Genomic DNA, 23,673 nt, shown 5'->3' with positions numbered 1-23,673 from the left:
CAATCTTTCCAAATATGTATGTCCTTCTTTTGGAATGTAACTGACGAGTCAGGGACAAAAAAAAATGTCATATGGAGATTACCTGGTGTCATCTTGATTGCCATGTTTACTTCATTCCAGTCATGGACTTTGTCAAACTTCCAGTCTAATAAGAAGTTCCCATTGTCCGTCACCACTGGGCCCTAATGAGTAAAAAGACATCTCATGCTTTAAAACCATAACTCAAATTAGGCCCATGCACCCATTTACCGGCAAATGAGAACTGACCAAAACTCAAGTCTGCACACAATCTATAAATACAATGCTGGAATAAAGGATGAAATGCAACCAGTATTCACATTAGTTAATGCCTTCATCATTTCATACACAGCAACACACACACACACACACACCCCTTAGTTCTGTTTGTATATCCTCACGTAACACCAAACTGATTAAACACACTAACACCTGGAGTCATTTCATGACAGCTATTTAGCAAAGCATGTGGCAAGTTGGCAATCTGGTGTGAAAAGATCTGGAGTAACTTTTGGTTAGGTTGAGTTAGGTAAACAAAGATCAAGTAGTTAATTAACCATATACCAAGGTCTCATTATGACAATCTACAGGCATAAATTCCCTTTCTGGTATGAGATATGCCACCTATCTATCCCCCCCCCATCAGACATCTCATGTTATATGTTTTACTTTAGATATTACAACTGCTCAAAGTTATGAACAGCTGTGCCACACTACAGATATGCTAATAGCCATGACTATTTTATCCTGGTTATGTTTAAATGATCTTGTGGGAACACAGAAGATTACCTGACTGTGGTTGCACCACTGGTTCATCTAGCCAAGGATTTACTGACTAACTGTCAGCAATGGTTTACTGGGTTTCATGCAAGATTCTTTCCTGGTTTCCCATACAAGTACTAACCAGGCCCAACCCTGCTTAGTTTCTGAAATCAGAAAAGACTGGGTGTGTTTAAGGTGGGAAAGTGATTGTAAATCTGATAACTGTGAATTTCCCATAAACCCTTGTAAATATTAATAAAAACCAGGGTGTGTAACATTACAATTTCCTGCATGAAGATACTGAGAAAGCAGCAGCTTTATATGAATGGTCCTTCAGTTTTCTGACTTTCATATAAACCGTGACCTATTAAAAATATTCATAACCCAAGCATTTACTGGATAATATTCGTTAATAAGAGACCAAGAGATGTGACCTCTAGTTTTTAAAAAACTTCTGGTTAAATAATTTTGAAATTAGTCCAGCCATTGTAAATTATCACTTTGTACACACTGAGCTTTACATAGAGCTGCTACAGACTGCACTTTTTCTTCCAAAGCTTATGCATAAGTGGTTTGTTAGTCTTTAAGGTAGCATAAACTTTTCATTATCTATTATTTATTTATTTATTATCTGCCTCTCCCCATGGATCAAAGGGGGGAGGGAAACAATAGATTAATACACAACACACAGCATCAGTTAAAACACATAACGACAATTCAGAAGAACAAATAAGACAAATACATATTTTAATCCATATTTGTAAATTATTTGCAAATAATTTGGATAGACCTGCTGGGAAAGAATGTTTAAAATTCAGACAGCGTATTACAACGTCAAATTTCTTCCATCAGGTTGTTTCACAGTATAGGGCCATGATAGCAAAGATGGCACACAATGCCATTTCCCCTGGCTCATGGCAGGAGGAGGAGGAGAAAGGGGCACCTTTCCCAGCCTCCAACTGCCAGGTGCCGCTCTAGAAGCAAATGGAGCGAGAGGATGGCACAGGGGGGAGGAGGAAGAGTTGCGTGCATGTTATTCCCCCTGCCCACCAGCCTTCAACTGTCTCTGGAGAGGCAGCTGGAGGCCCTGGAGGGCAGGGGAAGAAGTCCTGCCCTGGAAGGTGGAAGACAGAAGTCCTGCCCCCCAGAGGGCAGAATTCCTGCTCCAGAACCAAATTTACAACACCCAGTGCCACAAGATATTTTAGTTTGGACACTCAGCCCCTAAAAGATTCACCAAAACTGGTATAGGGGCAGATGAAGAAAAAGATCTCTCTGGAAACTACCTGTTTCACAGCACCTTCTGCTCAAGTTATAGTTGCCCTTCATACCCACAGATTCTTTATCGACAGATTCAACCATCCACAGTTTGAAAATATTCGAAGAAAAAAATTCCAAAAGCAAATTTTGATTTTGCTATTTTATATAAGGAGCACCATTTCACTATGGCACTGTGTTTAATGCAACTTGAGCATCCACAAATTTTGGTATCCATGAGGGGTCCTGGAACCAAACCCCAGCAGATATATCCACTGTATTTTGAGAAGAAATAATGGCAACCACTAGTTGCCACAAGGAGTTCTGCTGGCAGCAGGTTCAGTGAGCAAGTTTAGCCATACTGCTTCACTAAAGAGGTCAATATTTCACCACCTACAAATTGGAGCCGGGGGGGGGGGGGGGGGCACAATTATAATTGTAGTTAAAAACAGCACCTCAGTTGTAGTTTAAAACAGCACTGTGATTTAACACAGTGCAGCATTTCAAGAGTCACTACCACAGTTTAGTGCATGTATAATGACAGGAAATTATTATGGTATATTTATTTCTTGCTCAGGCAGTGAACACGGTCCTCTTTCCCATTTCTATTTTCAGAACAGACTCTTGAGGTAGTTTATATTGCAAAGCTGACTGGTGCAAGGACACTGAGTGAACTTCATGGAGAAACACTGTTTTGAACCCTGGTTTTCCCAGCCCTAATCCAAGCCACACCACACTGGCAAATAGCCTTTACTAGTCTGAAGGATCTGAAGCATATCTTTGCAACCAGCTGCCTTGCTGAATGAGCCAAGGACTAATAACCAGAAAAACAAGTTCCCTTCTGTGGAAACCCCTGAAATAAAACCCATATTGTAATCTCAAGATTGCAGGTTTAACATACTAATAGCAAAATTGTACACAGTAGTTGCTCGCACATTGGTATCGTTTAGTTTATCAATCTTCCTCTGTACAGGACACAGAAAACTTTCAGAAAATGAAGATTTTCTCCACTTCATGTTGTGTACTTACAGCTTTATTAACGGCCATCCTCAGTTCTGCAACACCTCCAAACCTCCTGGCCAGAGCTCTGGTGATTGGCACATAGGCCATCGGAATGACTTCAATTGGAATTCCTTTCTTCCATTGCTCTCCAAGGTTTTCAGACTTTTTCCTAAAGAAGCACATTTTTTAAAAGTACATAAACATTATAGCAAACACAAATACACTGGCCTAAATTCAATTGTTAGTCTCAACCAGAGACCCATTTAATCAACAAGAATTTAGCAAGACAATACTTAAATAACTTTGACTGTTTCAATAAATCTGCTCTAGTTGGTGATAACAGGTAAATCTGATCTCACTGAGCTAGGAATATTCAAACTAACAGATAACCAAGGCAGGGTTATTTATTTTGACCCCAGTGACACATTATTATTATTATTATTATTATTATTATTATTATTATTATTATTATTATTAACCTTTATTTATAAAGCGCTGTAAATTTACACAGCGCTGTACATACAATCATTTTAATTAGACGGTTCCTTGCCCTCAGGCTTACATACACAGTACTGAGCATCCACAGAGTGAAGCTTGACTGTAAATGCAGCATTTCATAGTTGTATGTCTGCCAATTCAATCTTTTGACAAGTGGGGGATGATAACCTGCCAAAATGTCTATTCTGATTTGAGTGTATGGGCCCTTCATCCCAGGGCATGGAGATGAGTATGCAAGGCAGTAAAGATTGCAAAAAGGATCAGACAAGTTTTGAAACATGAAGGCAGCTCAACAAGCCACTCTGTGGAAAAAGGATGGACAAACTTCAGGAAACTACTCTTTTTGCAGCTGGTTTTGGGCCACATTTGCCAGCCCTGGCTCGGCCTCCAAGCAATCTGGGGGCATGCATCATGTAAACATCCCTGCTCCTGGATCAGCCTGATGCTGGCCCTTTTGGGCCATCTGTTTGAGGCCAAACATGGCTATGTCTTTGAATTCCACAAATGATGGCAGCCAATCACAAAAAGCCACCCATTTTAAACAAGCATTTGCTGCGTGTTTAATTTTTAAAAAACAGATTACTGCTCAAATTTGTCACATTAGAATGATCCAGGGGAAGAGAGGCTACTGAAATGGACATGTGCAGCCTGTCCATCTTGAACTACAGTCCTCTTCCTCCACCCTTTGGGTGGAAACAACAGCTGCCAGGACGTTTTACCTGTAATCAGCAATGACTATGAAGCTTTTTGCATAGCCAGCAACAATCTTCTCCTGGGTCAGGCAGCCCCTGGTGGAAAGAGAGCAAGAGAGAGTTAGAGAGAAGATCACAAGCCCAGTTATAGACTATTTGGATGGCTCAATCCCCAATCCATGTCATTTTAATAATTTCTGTCCCCTGAAAAAATGCATGTTTAAACCACCTGCATATATTCAACTGCAATAATAAAGCAGGGAGGATGTCTGTCAGCTGCTTGTTAAAATGGTGATAATCCATGGTTTTATTACAGGAGTGATGAATGCAGGCATTTACAGAGCAGAATGATTTCGCCAAGAAATGACAGGACTTAATGAAGGCAAAGAGATCTGTATTCTTCTATGTGCTCCAAAGAACTCTGGCTACAATCCTGCCTGAATAGGGTATTTACATCACACTGAAGTCAAAGGCTGTGCACAGGATTGCAGCCAGTATTTCTAGGAGCTACAATGTGATATTTTCCATCCAGACTTACAAAATACTGCTGCAGCCCTATAAAACTACATGGTCTATGACCATAGTAAATATTGCTTATTTCTTTATAAATAAATTGCTTTTTATTCAGAAGCATGCATCTACACAGAGACACTTCATTTTGTGAAGGGAATAAACCACTGATTTTAGAAGTAATTCAATAAAAAATATTTTGGTAGGAGCTCCAGCTGTCATTTTCAAGTAAAAAAAGCAGTAATATTGTGCACCAATTTCCATTTGGCACCCATGCAATAATTCAGATTTTGGTTTTTTTACAGAGTTTTGTAGAATAAGAAAGCATGGACCTTTATTTTTATAATTATCAGAATGAAAATAGGGGAAAGTGATCAAAGGCCAGCTATCACCTGCCAATTGGTTTCACTATTTCTGTAGGAAACAGGCCAAAAACAACACACAAAGAGTAGAATACAAAGGCTTAAATCCCACTAACTGTAGAGACCTGCCACAGGTCAGAATAGATTGAACAGGACTATGAATGGACAACTTTGCTGTATTCAGGGGCCTATTATTTACCTCAGGCTTGCATAGACTGTCAAAAATGCCAAACAAAACAAAAGTGGCCAAAAGCCTACTTCTGGTTTTGAAAAACTAGGTTTTGGCTAATGTTAAATTAAATCAGACTGGGGCTGGAATATATTTAAAAGGTGAACTAAACCTGAAGGCTTCTACAAGAAAACAATTTGCATTCCCTCCCTCTTAAAAACAGGTAATCGAGGGGAATTGGAAGATGTCAAAAGCCATCAAACAACATGTGGCAATACTTGGCTCTAGTGCACTCTACAGTATCTAGGTGGAGCCATGACTCATATACATATGACTTATGGCTAGAACACCCCAGGCTTGATCCCAAATATCAGATGCTTTCCTATTTGATTGCCTGCCTTTTAACCAATGAAAGATTTTAAGTGTAAAGACACTGCTACGTTAACCAAAATTGCACCTTACAATTTAAATGTGGAATATATACTTTTAGCCCATCTTCCTCCTTTTCTTCCTCATTCACTGATGCACAAAACATGACAAAAGTGACATCAAAAGACAAAACAAAAATTGCCCTTAACAATACTACCACCAAATAAATTTTTTCTCTCATCCATTTACCAACTAAATGCCTGACTTACAAGCCTACAGATTTTGTCTTGCAGCACTACAGCTGTTACCTCCCCTAGTTATTGGTGCAACTACAACACAAATCTGACTCTACCTAGCTTTTCCTTCATCATTTTGATCAAAACTATTACAACATGGAATTAATTATTTCTTACCCTCCTCCTTTGATTAGATTGAGGTTCATGTCAACTTCATCAGCCCCATCAATGGCAACATTCAACTATGCAAAAGAAAGACAGGATTTACAACAGTTACATTCCAAACTTTTAGAAGAAGGTACTGCCAGAGTCACAATTACAAATCTATTGAATGTAATCTCACAATAATATCCAAAAAGTGCAGTTAAAAAACAAACAAACAGCAACAAGGTGTAGAAATTAGATAAGGCAATTCAACTGATGCTTCAAAAGCCATGGGGAAAAATAAGAGCTTACATTGGTGGTGTTGAAAAGACTAAGAGCCTGTACAGGTGAGTACTAAAAGCTGCCTTGCGGGTGGCATGGGGGCATGGTGTGTGCATGACGCATGCCCTGATGCCGCCCGCCTGCCTAGCCACAGGCTGGCTTCATAGCACTCTTGTGGTGTAGTGTTTAGATGCTGCATGAGCACCAAAAAGCCGCAGAAGTGGTGGAAAGGGCAGGTTTTTTTCACCCCCCAAAGCAGCAGCATTTTGGAGAAGATGCAGGTCTGCTTAAACGCTTCAGTAATCCCATCTGCAAGCAACAAGGCCTGGTTGTGACCTGCATCTTCACAACTAGTACATATGTCAAAGTTGGTAGGAAGCACCACATATAAAAACACCATCTGGGCCTCCAGTGAGAGTGCTGGATCAATGCAGTGGTCCCAATCCTTTAGGAAAAAAGTCAACCCTGCTTGGAGCAAGTTGAGGGACAACTACCACAACTGATCAAGCCACTCACCAATAGTACATTCATATTTATCAGGATTTAGTTCTCTCTTTCTATCCTTATCAAATCTACCAGTGGTCCAAAAAGGAGTTCAGCCATTTCTATTGCACCATCTGACCCATACGAAAATGAGAAACAGATCAGGAAGGCCATCACATCAGCATACTAAGGGCACTTCTCTCTAAATCACCAAAGACTGCCTCAAGGGATGGGCAACTTTGGTATGATGCCTTTGTATCAGAAGTGACTAAAAGACCCCACTTCCCTAATGAAGAAATATAGCTGAATTCCACACTCCTACCACTATGCAGGCTGGAAGGAAGGAAGGCCAAAACAATACTCATGCAGACTCAGGGCAGGCAGCCTCTTCTGCTGGTGGGGAGTTTGTGCTAAAAGGAGACTAAAGCAGCCCTACAAGGCCTTTTGAGTCCAGTAAAATTGTACTTAAAAGACTCTTCCAGAACTGAACCCTCCTGCTGTCACTTTCCAAAACCTTCTTTTAGCACATGAACTACCTACTTCAGCAAACAACTAATAAACCAAATCCAGATGATTCAAAACAGCCACCGGCTGGATATAAGTACATACAAGCTGGACCTGGATATGACGGCAAGGCAGCTAAAAAGCAACTCAGTAATCTGCCCACCTAAAAGGTTCCAGTGTCTCGAGATTATTCTCATTCATTCAGCTTTGTCTGCCTGAGTCACAGTCTTCGAGAGAAAACCCCAGCTCCTACAGAAGTGACATCAGCACCAATGCAGTACATATCCTTGACCACAGCCCAAGGGCAAAGGGGTTAAGCACTCCTGCAGAGGGAGGAGTGGAATGGAAGTAAAGTGCTTCAGCTTCATGTCACCACAAGGCCAAGGAATTAATCCTAGGCTCTTAAGTAACTAATTGTGCTGCAGTACAGGACTACACCTACTTGTCTCTTTACCATGGTTATCTTACTAACTTTACGAGAACTGACTCCCAAAGTTCCCTACTGTTTTTAGGACATTTTGCTTGGCAGTCTTTGGCACGATGGAACGGCACACAGTTCACCTTTTCCTTAAAACAATACACTGGGATTGTTCTAAGGCTGCCATCCCCAACCTAATCCAAAAACTACTAGAAGGGTTAGCCTATTACTCCTCTTACATAAACCAGCGAGATGGGATTATAGTCAAGAGGGACCCAGGCTGGGGACAGCTGCATTAAGGACTTTTGTCAAGTTGTTTTAGTGCTTTGTACACCCTGAATTTCTATTAAAGGTTATTTCTGCATAAGTTTCATTATACTTGTTTAACTGGGCTCAATGACACAACTGGATTTCCTGGCATCCTCTCCTCCTTTTCTTAATAACTATGCAATTATCTGTCACTAGAAACAACACAATTATGATTACTCCAGAGGTTCAAACAGTTACAGAAATGAAGTAGTGGAATTTGGGATCAGTTTCTTGGTTGCAGATTTTGGCATCAAGGGAGGACTTGCTTAGATGCACTGATATCACCTAAAGCCAGTTCAAACTCAATGTTTTTACATGAAGGTAACCCACACACTGAGTTCAGTGCTACTGAGTATTGAAAGGATGGGTGCTAATTTGATGTGTACCAAAGTGGGCAATTAACTCAGGTCTGAGTGTCTTACACCGCACACCCAAAACTGTTTTGGAATTGTAAAATATACTCATAATAACCCACTGCACCTTCTTGTGGGGTATAGGGGAACAATTTTGTCATGACCTTCTTTTCTAGCTGTTTTAGGCTCAGGACGGACATTGTGCTAAACATAGAAGTGAACAGAACTGACTTCTGCTTATGAAAAGCAGCTCCTTGGGCCTAAAAAAACTACGACTCTTGAGATTGAGGTTTGAATCCCACTTGAGCATAAAAACCTAGTGGGCAACCTTGACCAAGTCACACTCTCTTAGCCTCAGAGGATGGCAATGGTAAACCCCTTCTGAAGAAACTTGCCAAGAAAACCCTATGACAGGTTCACCTTAGGGTCACTACAAGTAAAAAAAGTATTGGAGGCACACAGGAGGACAAAAGCAAGGCAAAATTGTTTCCATGTGCTCTAGAGGATACTTGGAGGCATTATGAGGGAAAACAATGTTGCAGCATTAGGGAAGGGTCCTCGGAGGCCATAAAAACAGTCTGGAGGGCTCTCATTGTCCCCACCATGATATATATATATATATATATATACCTGAACCAACTAATAGGTGTGTACAATGTGAAAAGGCTACTATAATTACACATCTGAACCCAGACTATTGCCGTCTAAGAATCCATGATGCACTTGGAATTATCATTTTTCACTACAAATTAAACCAGGGATGAACTGAAAACAATGTCACACTATCACAGGGTTCAGCATAAGTGTTTAATCAAAAATACTCAAAGACATGAAGCCCCCTCCAAAATATCCACATGGATTGCATGGATGGGAAGGACTGCAGCTCTAGTCGTTCACCATGTAAACCCATTGCAAACTGATCTTTACCTGAACATTACACAGCCAAAAGAGGCCTACACAGAAGCCTATACTGTCAGCAAAAGTGGCCTATGCATGATTAAGAGTATTTGTTGTTGTGTTCAAGTCGTTCCGAACCTATGGCGACTCTAAGGTGATCCTAACATGGCGTTTTCTTGGCAAGATTTGTTCAGAGTTTTGTCACTGCCTTCCCTGAGGCTGAGAGCATGTGATTTGCCAAAGGTCACCCAGTGGGTTTTGTGGCCTAGTTGGGAATCGAAACCGGATCTCCAGAATCATAGGCAATACTCAAACCACTATGCCACATAGGCTCACTTTAGTGGGAATAGCTAAAAGTACAGAATTGTCTGTGCACTGGACAAATGGCAGCACACCTAAACCCCCCCAAAATTTCCTTACCTCAGGGTGTCTATCCAGGTCACTTAAAGTTAAGTCCTTCTGCAGAATCAACTGACGTGCCTACAAGGAAATTAAAAAGCCAAATAATTTATCAGTCTTCAGGAAGGAGGGAGGATTTCATTTATTACTTCCAAACAGAGTACACTTACTGCATCAATACGATTTGCAAAAGTGCTGACTTACCATTCAGCAATACATTCAATGGGTTTAGTGGGTACCAGAAACTGGATTTAGGCTTTGTATCAGCAGTTGAACCTTGCAATACCCTATTTTTAATTAGTGCTGGAATGAGCACTAATCGTTCAAAAGCATGTGTTCCTTTTTTTTTAATGAAAGGAAAGAAAAACATTAGGAAAAGGATTATCGGGGAGGGGGGGGGGAATCTCAATCAGAAAAATATTAGAAGTATTCAGCTTTCCATGCTTTAACTTCTATTAACTTCTGATAATACTGTATTACCATTACCTTGGCAGAAGAAAAACTAATGATTTATCTTTAATGTCACACTATTATGTACATGGAAAGGGCTATAGCTCAGTGGGTAAAGAATATACAGTGCATTTTTTTTCAAGGTTCAAAGGCCCAAGATCCCACCTTCAGCCTCTGCAACTAGTGCTGGAAAAGACATCTGTATGAAACTGTGGAGAGCAGCTGCCACTCAATGCTGACAATACTAAGCTAAAGGGACCAACTTTCTATAAAGTTATTTCCTATGTTCTTGTGAAACATTTTCATCTTAACTTAAATGTGTCTTTCAACAGAATTTTAAGAAATATGTACATAAAAATGCTGTACAAATAAGCATGTGAATACATGTTTACTTAGAAGTGGATATAAAGTAATCTGCTATGCAAGAAGTTAGTATTGCATGAAGATTAGTAAACAGTGGGGTTTCTTTCCATGCATGGCTGGATTCCTATATAGGGTGTATTCAGATAATTGTATCTTTATGGATTAAGTTGAGATAGAAATATACTTCATGGCTCCACCCTCAACCAACACACTGCTCCTTTCACAACAGCGAGGGGGGGGAGTCTTCCATTAACTATAGCATTACATTTGAAGCAAAAAACTATAGTTGACAGATTCTGAATATACTTGAATATGAAGTGAATTTTAATCCTGGGCTTCTTATCCCAACTTGTTCAGAAACCATTAATCAATTTTCTATTTAGGATGTAACAGGAAATGATATGTCCTGGCCTGTTTCAGCTTGTGGAAAAGGAGGAGTGAAGTGGTTGAATGCCCACTCAGTGTCTCATTCAGATCTTGCCTTGTCATCTGACCAAGCCAAGTAATTGAGTAGGACACGCATGACTGCAACATTGCATGATAGTAGGACAATGTGGATCACATAAGCAACTCATTTTCAAACGCAATTTGCATCTCTGGAAACTCAATGAGAGACATGTTAGTGACAACTATACCATGCCTAAGAAAACAAATGTCAGCATTACCTAACCCAATAAATTCTCTATGCTCAAAGTGGGCTGCCAGCTGTTCTTGGTTGGTAACTTGGGAGATGGAACTCTGGTCCCAGAAGCCCTCTTGTAGGGTCAAGATGTAATAAGAAACAAATCTGCACAGGCCACCTTTCCAATAAGATCCTTTTTAAACAGGGGCCTTTATCTGGGGATCAAGGTAGTTTCTTCTGCCAAGCAAATTCATAGATGCTTTAACACATAAAAATTAGTTACAATAATTATTTCAAAAGACACAAACAACAATACATGCACAATGTTGTGTTGCAAAATGTTCTGCAAATATTATTAATAATCAGTGTCATACAACTTGTTGTTGTGTGACTTCAAGTTATTTCCAACTTATGGTGACCCTAGAACCTATTGTGGGGTTTTCTTGGCAAGTTTCTTCAGAGGGAGTTTGCCCTTGCCATCCTCTTAAATAAATACAGGACATTTAGGAAGTTTTATTTGTTTATCTTCTAAGTGGCAGAAAGCAGGCAACAAATAAGCATGGTGGGCCTTCTAGGGGAGGCCACTCAATAACAAAACCATTTCTCTTGTTGAAGGTAAAGGAGCAAACCTTTGCCCAGTGACCTAAAGGGGGAAAAGCAGAAGCATGGGAACTTCAGAAAAGAGATGTGGACATGGGGATGCACACCATTTCAGAAGACACTTTCATTTTCATTTGATATTTGGAGCCAATGAAGCTAACAAGAGTACTGTACTCATGCACAGGGACCTTTCAAGTTCAACACAGCTGTCCAAGGGTTTTATTTATCTATGCCCATAGATTACACAAATGGATCACCTGGTATCAACATTACCAAGTTCCACAAGTTTTACAAGGCAGTTTTCTGAGATCATAGCCACTCCTGTGCTGTCTGTATTATTCCTTCAATGTTTCATGCATGCAGATATTTTCTGTTGAGTAAACCAACTGTTATGACACAGCATTCTGTACAGTTACACCACTGTTCAAAAGACAGTTAACTGCTCATGTTGTCATTTTACTCATTAAAGCTATAGAAATATACTCTGCACAACCATGAATGCCTTCGAATAGGTGGTGAATTATGAAAAAGGATACACACAGACACAAACACACACACACACAGTTTAGAAGAACATATCCCTGTTTTTTATTATAACAACATTTCCATATTTCCACTGACTTTTGTCGTGCATCATTGCTGAGTAAATTGAGTAAGTTTGATCTAATTATAGAACTACTTTTGAAACTGTCTGAGCTTCCAGGACAGAGTTTGGAAAGTCAATGCTAGTATTTTAAGAATCAATCTTCATAAAATTGTCAGACATAAATAACAACCCAAACTTTTATGTGTGTGTAACAGAACTTGCACCATCTTGGAAAGCTAATGCTTTTAAGTGTCAGATCGACATCTGATAAGTCAAATGATCAAGTTTTCATTGACCACATAGAATCAATGGCCCTATATAGACAGCCAAAATAAAGCTGCTTCGAGTCACTTTGGAGGTATGGTGTTTCAATGATGCTTGTGTCCTAAGAGTCTGGAAGCTGCACTAAAGCTGCACTCCATTCCCTTAAGGAGCGTGGCTTTGGTGCGGCTTCTGGACTCTTAGGATGCATGTGTCATTTAAACAGCATACCTCCAAAGTGACTCAAAGCAGCTTTATTTTGGCTGTCTGTATCAGGCCAATGTTCTCCAAATCTTTCCACACCTGACCAAGATATAGCAAACATTCTTCCAGAATTATCTACTCTGAAATAAACTAAGATCAGAATGAATTGCATTCTGTTCTCCCTGCAAGTCCCCACAGTCTGAAGAACACTTCCCTCAACAAGACAACAACATAAGAGAACCTTTGCTAGGTCCTTGGAGTAAACCAACAAAATATCCCAAATTATTAATAATATCATTATCATTATATTTATTTATATCCCACTTTCCTCCCAAAATGGGGATACAAAGTAGCTTACAAATTCAAAAACGTCTAGTTAAAAACATACAAAAGTGGGCATTAAAATGGAATTAAACTAGTGTAGAATTAAAAACCCACCACTCGTTAAAATGATGAAATGCAATTTAAAAGATAAAAGTGTTTTAAAACACTACATATTAAAACAATTAAAAATCCTAAAACATTAAAACAATAAAAAATAAGACTATATACAGACCCTTAAAACCTCCAAATCTAGCTCGACAGAGCATTAATAGCCCAACCTCAACGATCTGTAACCATCTGCAGTGGCAGCACAGAAATGTTTTAACTTGCCACCAGAAGGACAGCAAGGATAAGGCCATTCTGGCCTCTCAGGTGAGGAAGTTCCAAAACCTCACAATATGGCTATAGCAAGACTTTATGACTAGCTTAGTTGTTAACAAACAGTTGCTAGCTTGTGGCCACACTGAGGCCTGTTACAGACTGCCAAAATAAAGCTGCTTCGGGTCTCTTTGGAGGTATGCTGTTTACATGATGCATGCATCCAAAGAATCCGGAAGATGCACCAAAGCTGCACTCCAGTGCTTAGGAATGGAGTGTGGCTTTGGCGCGACCTCCGGACTCTTAGGACCCATGCATCATTTAAATAGCATACCTCCAAAGAGACTCGAAGCAGCTTTATTTTGGCAGTCTGTAACAGGCCATAGATTCTACCATTAGTACCGTCTTCTGAGCTCTGCTCTTTCTGAAATATGCTAAGATTTAGTATAGCTTGCAGAATTCAGATTAGAAGAGAAACAGTTAAGGGAAAGAAGGCATGCACTCAAGGTGGTTCCTTTCCATCTATGCTGTATTTTTTCACAACTTAGGGCTCCCTCCAATGGTGATATCTGTCAAAGGGTAGTGTTAATGCAGGTTGAGTATCCCTTATCTGAAAAACTCAAAAATCCGAAATCCTTTTCATGGGTAGCTGAGATACTGACACCTTTGCTTTCTGAGAAGCCAATATACACAAACTTTCTTTCATGCACAAGATTATTATAAATATTGTATAAAATTACCTTCAGGCTATGTGTATAAGGTGCATGTGAAACATACATTAATTTCATGTTTAGACCTGGGTCCCATATCCAAGATCTCATTATGTATATTCACATATTCCAAAATCCAGAAAAAACAAAAACACTTCTGGTCCCAAGCACGTCGGATAAGGGATAATTAATCGGTACCTCTTTAATGATGTATGAATTTTCTTTGCCCAGTAATGGTTAAAAGACGGACAAGTAGGGATGTAAGGGGAAGATTTTACCTGAAAAGATGTAGGGATACAAACTATGTTGAGCTTTTCTTGCTTCACTCGCTCCGCTGTAGAGGGAAAATTATTGGGTTTAGTATCTTTTCAAATCAGTATGAACTGTGCATGAGCAATTCATATTAAAAATATTCTTGCTCAGAGTATTCCATTCAAAATATTACCTTTAAGCTTAATTCTGCTTGTGAGGCAGGAAGACAATATTATCTACAAAACCACTGTATTTGTGTGCTTAGCATTTTACCATTTCTATTGGATCAAAACTGTTTCTCCACCCCAATCTTTGATGAAAAGTTTTATTACGTGTGCTTCTTCCAGGCAACAAATGAAGCAAAAAGTATGTCATCTTAGCAAAGCAGCATTGATTCTTCAAAATTTAATAAGGTGTACCAAAGTTAAGAGGGCACACTATGAACCATGGCAAGTCAAATTATTTTTGTAGCTGACATGTTCAACAAGACAACCTTCACTTACATATCCAAGGCTGAGAAATCTACCACATCAAATAATTAGGCAATCTAACAATCGTGATCTGAAGCCAATCTGGAAAGGCTAGTGATGTCTTTAGTATAGCACAGTGCTATTTTGTTTGTATTAGCATTTCCCCTTAATTCTGTATTTTGTCAATATTAAAACTCATCACTTATCAGTTTAATGTACTGCTTATGAAGAGAACTACTGGGTGGAAAAATAAATAAAATAATAGATAATGGAAAAAAAAATATTTCAAGAATTGTAATGACATTTGGAAAGTTCCATGTCTTACTGGGTTTGGGCAAGATAGGAAGTTAACTGGGTGTGATACACATACAGAAAAGGTGCAAAAGAGGTTCCACAAATTATCAAACCTGGTACAGCAAGAGAACCCCCTACTACTACAGCTTTAGGAGTGGAGGAAGAGGAGAGGAGCTGTCAATTGTGACTGTGTTTATGGAATCCTTTTAGTTTCTGTTATCAATCAAGACTGTGTACTTTCTATTGGGGGTTAAAAAATCATTCTCAGCAAACTATAACACAGAGAATAACTGCTTAACATGATCCAGGAGTAGAATTAAAAGATATAGCCCTGTTAGTCTGTAGAATCAGTACGTAGCGAGATCTTGTAGCACCTTTGAGACTAACTGAAAGAAAGCAATTGGCAGCTTGGGCTTTCATAGACTTCACTCTACTTCCTCAGATGCTTTTGAGGAAGTAGACCGAAGTCTACGAAAGCTCATGCTGCCAATTTCTTTCAGTTAGTCTCAAAGGTGCTACAAGATCTCCCTCCCTACAATCCAGAGGAGTTAGTGAACCAGATGGGATTAAACTTAGGGCAGAACTATTTCATTAGCAACTTAAAATTGCTTAAGGAGTTTTATAATAGACCTACAACACCAGTGAGTGCCTGCAACAATGTTATGCCGAGCTTTAAAGAGCCTTCCGAATCTGTGGCCCGCCTAATTTATCAACAGTTGAGTTTTAATCCTTTATAACTAACGTTTCTGTGGAAGGAATGTCAGATAGGACTCAGGTTTTTAACTGTATATGCAGGTATTCAACATTTGTAATTAATATGCAATTCCAATTGGATTAGCTGTGGAAAGATTATGTGCGCTGGAGGAACACAAACAAGCATGCCCTTCTGTATCTATATATCTATCATGCCCCAACCCAAATCCCCATAGACTCCATTCAAGTACATGTAACCAATACAAAAATGCCCAAAATGAACTTGTATTAGTTGAGATTGCAAAGCATTACCTACGGTACATAAAATCAGAGCATTAATGGTATAGTTTGGGACTATGAGTGCTTGTTTAGGGTCCATGATATAAATTACCAGGTCTTAAACTGACCCATCATACAACATCTACACTTACAGAGGTTGACTTACACTTGGGCTTGCTATCTGGCAGCTAGATAGGGATACTTAAAAAGGGCAAAATGCCAAACACTGAGTAAATGCAACCATTTCTGGCATAGCGAACTGCAAAAATACATACCTAGCCTATGTACGGCATGGACGATTGTAGAGCCACTTCCAATTCCGAGGACATGGTTATTCTACAGACAAGGGAAACAGAAACATTTTGCTCCAATCAATATAAAAACTAAGCATTCGTTACGGGGCACATTTTTCATGCATCAGGACCCAAAACCCAGTGTCATCTCCCATCTAAAGAATGCAAACTTACTGATAGTGCTTTAAGAAAAATGAAATGAATGCAACTGGATGTATTGCCTAAATCTATCTTCCCATAAAGACAGGTTAAAAGGTAAGCATGAAATTTCCACTCAGTGATACAGCATCAACACATCTGGTTAAATAGTGTACTTACTAAAACAAGTTGTTAGTATGTTGCTTGTCTTAATGAAGGAAGGAATGATATGCATTTCACAGTTGTCACAGTTACCTTTCATAATTTACTATATCCTTAGATATTATTAGATCTGTGCCTACGAATGGCTCAATCCGACATGATTCTGAGTGGAGCTCAACAAACTCAACTTCCCAGAATTCCACAGCCTTGAACCGTGGAAGTTAAAGGCCCAAAAAGACACTGCAGAAGTAATCCAGTTTGAGACCGCTTTGAGTACCCTGGCTCACTTGCTAGGGAATTCTGGGAACTGTAGCTTTGTGAGACATTTAGCCTCTTCTGTCAAAGAGCTCAGGTGATACAATAAACTACAACTCCCAGGATTCCCTAGCACTGAGCCAAGGCAGTTAAAGCGCTCTCAAACTGGTTTATTTACACAGTGTCTTTTGGACCCTAAGTCAAATGAAACTACAGACACAAGTCTGAAACACACTGAAGAATAAACTCAGTTTGGGACCGCTTTAACTGGCCTGGGTCAGTGCTAGGGAATCCTGGGAGTTGTAGTTTATTGTGGTCTCAGAGCCTCTCTAACAGAGAAGGCTAAGTGTCTCACAAACACTACAGTTCCCAGAACTCCCTAGCATTGAGCCAGGGCAATTAAAGCGGGATCAAACCGGGTTATTTCTCCCGTGTGGACACAGCGCCCATCGCCTCACCTGCACATGGTTATCCACAGCCGCCCGAGCAGCCAGCTTCTTGGCCTCCTCGGTCATGATGGTGCCCTTGCTTCTGCTGCCGAGGTGCCTCCTCTTCTGGAGGTGGGCTCTCCCTGGGACCCCCGTCCCCCGGACCCCGCCTCCTCCTCCGCCTGAGGCCGCCCTGAAGACTAGGAGAGCCACCGGCTCCTTCCCCTGAGGCATGCCGATTAAGGCCCCGCCCGACACCCGGCCCCCTTTCCGCCTCAGGCAAACGAGCAACCGCCTCGCAGAACCAGCCTGGGGAACCTGCTAATAATGATTAACTAAACCGTCCCCTTCGCGCTGAAGGCTCGCCTTGCTCCCCGAGGCGCCTGGGAGTTGTAGTCCGGCGGGGCAGCCTCAGCGCGTAGAAACGCATTGGCGCTGGTTTGCCTCAGGACTACAGTTCCCACAATGCACCGCGGCTGCTCTCAGGGCGGCCCTGGTAACCACCTGAGGGAGGCTTGACTTCTGTGACCATAAAGGACGCTTATGTCGCTTCTTTGGGCGGCATCTGCACTGGGAAAATAACCCAGTTCGACACTGTTTTAACTGCCATGGCTGGATGGGAAAGAATCATGGGTTTTGTAGTTTTTTTGTGGCACCACAGCTCTCTCTCTCTGACAGAGAAGGTTAAATGGCTCACAAAACTATAAATCCTGTAATTCCATAGCATTGAGCCGTGGCAGTTAAAGCGGTATCAACCCGGGTTATTTCTGCAGTGTACATACAACCCAGTCCTTTAGAGCAAACTGCTCTTTTTAAGGTGATTTTGGACTTCAGCTCCCAGAATCCCACACTATTGGCCAACTTGGCTGAGGCTTCTGGGAGTTGAAGTCCATAACCTTCTCTTAAAGAGCACAGTTTGGGGACCACTGCTTTATTTTATTTATAGCCTTTATAACATACAAATAAAACATAGCTAATAGTATTACTGACATGCTAATCATTTCTAGTAATTAGTTATGTTTGTGACCACTGCTTTAGAAGCATAAGTGCCATCAAAAATGAGCACCCATAGAGTCCTAAGCACTGTTTGGAAGCTTTTCTGTGGAAGACATTTTGGATTGTAATTTGTGCATTGATTGTTTATAGATCATTAACAGAATCAGGTAATAGTTTGAGATTATAACTCTGGAGACCAAGGTTCGAATCTTGCGCAAGTCACACTCTCTCAGCCTCAGAGGAAGGCCAGGGTAAACCCCCTCTAAACAAACCTTGCCACGAAAAACCAGTGATAGATTCACCTTAAATCAAAAAGGACTTTAAAAGACATGCACAAAAATCCCACAAAGCAGTAGGATAGAAGCAGCCAAGTTTTTTGCACATGGATAACTTAACACTACTCTTCTTGAGGGAACAATATTTTTCATCTAAATAAATGACGGCGACAACGACAACACAACAGAGTATTTAACACTTTCTCTTCACTGAGCCCAGTGGTACGAAACGCATTGCTGGATTTACAGGTTTTGTGTTTCTTCCTCCATCAGGGACGTAGCTAGGATCTTAGGAAGGGGGGGGGGGTTTCACACAAAGTGCCCCCCTTATAAGGGGGCTTGGGGGCTGGGGCGCAGCAGCACACACCATTTATTTTTCTAATGGGAGGGGGGGGGCGGACCCCAAGAACCCTCCCCCTGGCTACATCCCTGCCTCCATCGCACTGTTCTGGAAGGGTTCTGGAGAACACAAACTACTCCAGAAGCATCACTTTTGAAACGCTTTTATGGCCCTAATAAAAATATTATCCATCTCTGCAGGGTTTTTCTGTTGGGGTTTTTTGGCAATTATTATTGTTATTATTAAGCGTCATACAGTTACTTTGCTCTTTATGAGTAGTCAGGAGGTACTCAAGTGATATGTACATGGATGCATTGTTGAGTTACTTGGACCATATTAATCTGTAGGCTTCCAGAAAGAGTTCTGGCTTTTTCTGCTCTCGAACCCATTTGTCTTTTTGACTATCCATTGGATCCTCAGTACTCTTTTCCAGCACATAATGCATTAATGTTCTTCCTGTCAGTTTTTTTCACTGTCCAGCTCTCACAATTGTGAATGTTTGGGAATACAATATTGGCTTGGAATACCCTTCCTTTAGTGCTCAGAGTTATGGGAATACAATTTTGGCTTGGACTATCTTCACTTTAGTGCTGAGTTATGTCTTTCATAGCTGCCCTTCCTAATAGTCTTCTGATTTCTTGACTACAGTCTCCTTTTTTTAAATCAATATTTCAATTTATTTAGCTCATGTTTATACCACTTTTCCCCCCAGAAAGGGACCCACCCAAGGCAATATTAAAAGGTAGGGGATAAAAAGGTATGGGAACACAAGATTAAAAGGTATGGGAACTCTTTAACTATTTCAATTTTCTCGTTGTCTAGGATGAATTCTTGCAGATCTTCTGTGGCCATGAGGTTTGGGGGGGGGGTCTTTTTTAATTTTTCGTGCTGGCCAATTGGCCGTAATAAAGTTATTATTATTATTATTATTTTAATTTTCAGCATTAATCCAAGGGCCAAGAACACACAAATTTCCCCCATGTCCTACAGTCAGTATTAAAATTCCCTCTTGAGGACCAATATGGCCCTCTATGCAGTTGTACACCTGGCTTAACATAATGCTTTAAACCTGATTAATGATTACAGCACTTTATCCTGTAAGGTGGCAACAATAATAGACTTCCCTTCTTGCATATGGTAAACTGAAAATGGAAGGAAAGTGACTTGACCTAAGGGCCAAACTGGATGGCCTAGGCACCCATGTTTCTCTACTTGTTTATCATGTACTGTATTTTGAAAAGTCGTATGTAGCTGAGAAGAACTTCCTTGGAGCAGCTGACCTTCAGTGGCATGCCATGGCAATCTGTGGCTACCCTGGTTTACTATGGACAAGTAAAGTGTTAGCATACATTGCTCAGTCCCTCCTGTTTGCAGCAGGAATGACTCAACTATCCAGAAGCGGTGGTTGATCAGTGATTTTTTGAAACGGTGCCATCTGGACACAGGCCTGTTCCCTTCGTTCAAACAAATCACAAGAAGAATTCAGGGTTTGTGTTGAGTTTGTTTGTTGTAACTACAGGATCCTAATGGTCAAATATTTGTTGTTTCTGTGCGCCTTCAAGTAATTCCTGATTACTTGATAGGATCCTAAGGAGCCTATCAGACTTTCTTGACACGATTTGTCCAGAGGAGGTTTGCTATTGCCTTCCCTTGAGGCTGAGGGCATGTGACTTGGGTTTATATGGCTGAACAGGGACTCGAACCTTGGTCTCACATAGAGTCCAACACTTTAACTGTTTATGTGTCTTAAGGCTATGGAATTCTGGGAGTTGGGGTTTGTTGTGGGCCCAGAAGCCCACAACAAACTCCAACTCCCAGAATTCCATAGCCTTAAGACACATAAAGAGTTAAAGCGCTGCCAAACCGGGTTATTTCTCCAGTCTGGATGCAGCCAAAAGTACTTAGTATTATTATGTCGCGGCCCCTTTAAGAAAACCCCGCCCCCAACCCGCCTCGGAATGTTGTCGACACTCAAAAACGGCCACGTCGGAAGGATCGGCGTCGCCCAATCAGGAAGGGGCGGGAAAAGGCAGCAGCCAATCGCCGCGCTCCACCCAGCCTCCTTCAATGCTTTTCAATCAAAGGCAGCGTCTCTCCTTCAAACCCAATCGCAGCGGGGCTTGGAAACGCAACCTTTGATTGAAAGTTGGAAGCCTCGTCGCCATTGGCTCAGAGGGGCGTGTTGACAAACATCACGCGTTGGGATAAGGAGGAGGGGCGGATTGGGCAGGGTAGGTTGAGAACGGGGCCGCCGGTACGTGGCCCAAAAGGGGGCGGGGTTATTAAATGAGCGACAAGTTAGGCTGCGGCGGGAGCATGCGCAGTGAGTGCCGAGCTGAGGCTGGAAGGGAGGGAAGGAGCAGAACGGTTTTGGGCGGCGGTGGGGCAGGTGCGGGGTTGGGGAGGCTCCGATGAATTAAGGGCCTGAGACCGGGGCGCGAGGGGGAAGGGCCGCCTCATGCCAGGGCCGCGTGGCCCCAGCCCTCGGCCCGCCCTGGTGCTCCTGGGGCTGCTGCTCCTACCGCTCTGCCTTCCATTAAGGGAGCCAGAGGAGGCGGAGGGGAGCCTAGGGCTTGTTGGCGCTGCCGCCCTCCCGGTGCTGGCCGACGTGACCGTGGAGGACGATGAGACCAGCGGGGTGGCGGAGGAAGGAGGAGGAGGAGGCGGGGAAGCTCCGGCCCGGAGCACCAGCAGCTGCAGGTGAGGACGGTACGACGCGGCGGCTCCTTTCTCTCCGCCTGGGTCCCTTCAGGTGCTGCTGGACTACAACTACGGATGACAGAAGGGAACACACTGCAGGAATAACCCGCTTTAACTGAGTCTAGCTCAGTGCTAGAGAATGCTGGGAACTGTAGTTCGTTATGACACCAGAGGTCTCTCCGGCAGAGAAGGCTAAAGCGCTCCCAAAACTACAGCTCCCAGAATTCTCAACAGCTGCATTGTTTCTCTTCAGTGTGTTTTTGGAGCAGAATTAATAAATTGGGGGAAAATAATAACCAATATGATTTATTTATTTATTTATTGGGAGTATGTATTGTTCCAATATATTCATCTCATGTGAGATTGATTGCTGCAACAGAAAGGAAGGGTAGAAGAATAAAGTGTATTTATAATAATGTAATAATATAATATAATAATATCCCATCTCTTTGTATGATTGAGGCAGCTTCTAACATAAAACCAAAAATACACTCGTCCCTCCATATTTGCGGCTTTGATATTTGCAGATTTGATTATGTTCTCTCTAGGAATATCTAGGTCCTCCGGTGCAACTCTATGGTCAGCTATAACTAAAAGTTGCGCCGAAAGACCTAGAGATTCCTAGAGAGAATAGTATACTAGGCCTTTGTAGCTCCTCCAGCGCAGTTCTATGGTCAGTGTCTGTTGGATGTTGACCACAGAGTAACCCTGGAGGACCTAGAGATTCCTAGAGAAGTGTCCTCTCAGGTTAAAAAACATGGTGTTTTTGTTATTTGCATTTTTTTCCATATTCACAGGGGTCTTGTGGCCCTGACCCTAGCGAATATGGAGGGACAAGTGTACAATAAAATACAGTTGGCCCTTCTTATACACAGATTGTTTTATACACGGATTCAAGCATCTGCAGTTTGAAAATGTTCCAAAAAAGTATAAATTTGAAATATCAAACCTTGATTTTCCATTGTTTATAAGGGACACCATTTTGCTATGTCATTATATTTAATGGGACTTGAGCATCCACAGATTTTGTTATAGACAGGGGATCTTGGAAGCAAACCCCAGTGGATAACAAGGGTCCGCTGTAACCCCACTAATCCTCTCCCCAGAATGAAATCCACAATTTACAATGCATCACATTATAAACACAATTAAAATCATCCATATCGATGAAACAATTAACAAAAGTTGGGAATCATAGGCAATCTTAGGACTGTCCAAATCAGTCCAAAATAGTGAAGGAGTGGACGAATGAATTAAGGGATAGCACTGTTTCTGTGACAGATAACAGAACGGGCCAAAGAGAGATCTCTTCATGTGCCATGAAACCCACTTTGGACAAGTCACACTCTAAGCCCCAGAGGGTCCATCAGTGATACCTTTATTGGCCAACTGAAATGCACACAATACTGTATACTTGTTAGAAGTTTTCAAAGCTCCATGGGCTTCTTCATCAGGCAAGAAGATGTTACAAACCAAACAGGAGGGGGGGGGAAACAATTGGAGATAGTCTTTTGTGGGTTTTTCTGGCTGTGTGGCCATGCTCTATAAGAGTCTATTCCTGATGTTTTGCCAGCATCTATGGCTGGCATCTTCAGAGAATGGTGACATGGAAGAGAGTAATACTGTGTGACCCTGGGAAGGGAGGAGTGATTTCCATCTTAATCCTTGTATTGTTTTGTTATTGAATGGCACCTCCCACCCTGAGGCCTTGCCATCTCTTAAAGGGCACTGAGGACTACTTCAAGTCTAAACAAATCTTGGGGTTCGAGTCCCAGCCCAGCCCAGAACACCTTGTGGGTGACCTGAGGCTCAGCCTCAGGGGAAGGCAATGGTAAAACCTCCTCTGAATAAATCTTACCAAGAAAACCCCATGATAGGTTTACCATAGGTTCGCCATACATTGGAATTGACTAGAAGGCACACAGCCATTATTATCACTGAGGTTGTGCGGCTATTGAGAACCATCATGGCATAGTGGTTTGAGCTTTGGCTGCAA

At 41.5% G+C, this 23,673-nt stretch overlaps 2 protein-coding genes across 3 annotated transcripts in view; one reads left to right on the top strand and one right to left on the bottom strand.

Annotated features, from left to right (window-relative positions):
- The window catches only part of RPIA (ribose 5-phosphate isomerase A), a 20,114-nt gene extending 2,439 nt beyond the window's left edge, over window positions 1-17,675 (bottom strand). Inside the window, exons 1-8 of the mRNA XM_042475991.1 lie at window positions 17,397-17,675; window positions 16,366-16,426; window positions 14,381-14,436; window positions 9,686-9,745; window positions 6,053-6,117; window positions 4,257-4,325; window positions 3,067-3,208; window positions 83-182 (exon numbers count right to left, since the gene is read on the bottom strand). Coding sequence (XP_042331925.1) covers window positions 83-182; window positions 3,067-3,208; window positions 4,257-4,325; window positions 6,053-6,117; window positions 9,686-9,745; window positions 14,381-14,436; window positions 16,366-16,426; window positions 17,397-17,600 — 757 coding nt within the window. The 5' untranslated portion in view covers window positions 17,601-17,675. The remainder of the gene's footprint in view (window positions 1-82; window positions 183-3,066; window positions 3,209-4,256; window positions 4,326-6,052; window positions 6,118-9,685; window positions 9,746-14,380; window positions 14,437-16,365; window positions 16,427-17,396) is intronic.
- A 3,629-nt stretch (window positions 17,676-21,304) lies between these two features.
- The window catches only part of EIF2AK3 (eukaryotic translation initiation factor 2 alpha kinase 3), a 37,385-nt gene continuing 35,016 nt past the window's right edge, over window positions 21,305-23,673 (top strand). The window contains exon 1 of one of the 2 annotated variants that reach the window (XM_042474614.1): window positions 21,305-21,677. In XM_042474614.1, coding sequence (XP_042330548.1) covers window positions 21,436-21,677 — 242 coding nt within the window. In that variant the 5' untranslated portion in view covers window positions 21,305-21,435. The remainder of the gene's footprint in view (window positions 21,678-23,673) is intronic. The other variant, XM_042474613.1, reaches the window with a different exon arrangement.

The sequence above is a fragment of the Sceloporus undulatus genome, chromosome 6, assembly GCF_019175285.1.
Source record: "Sceloporus undulatus isolate JIND9_A2432 ecotype Alabama chromosome 6, SceUnd_v1.1, whole genome shotgun sequence".
Lineage (NCBI taxonomy): Eukaryota > Metazoa > Chordata > Lepidosauria > Squamata > Phrynosomatidae > Sceloporus > Sceloporus undulatus.
This window is presented reverse-complemented; position numbering and strand designations above follow the sequence as displayed.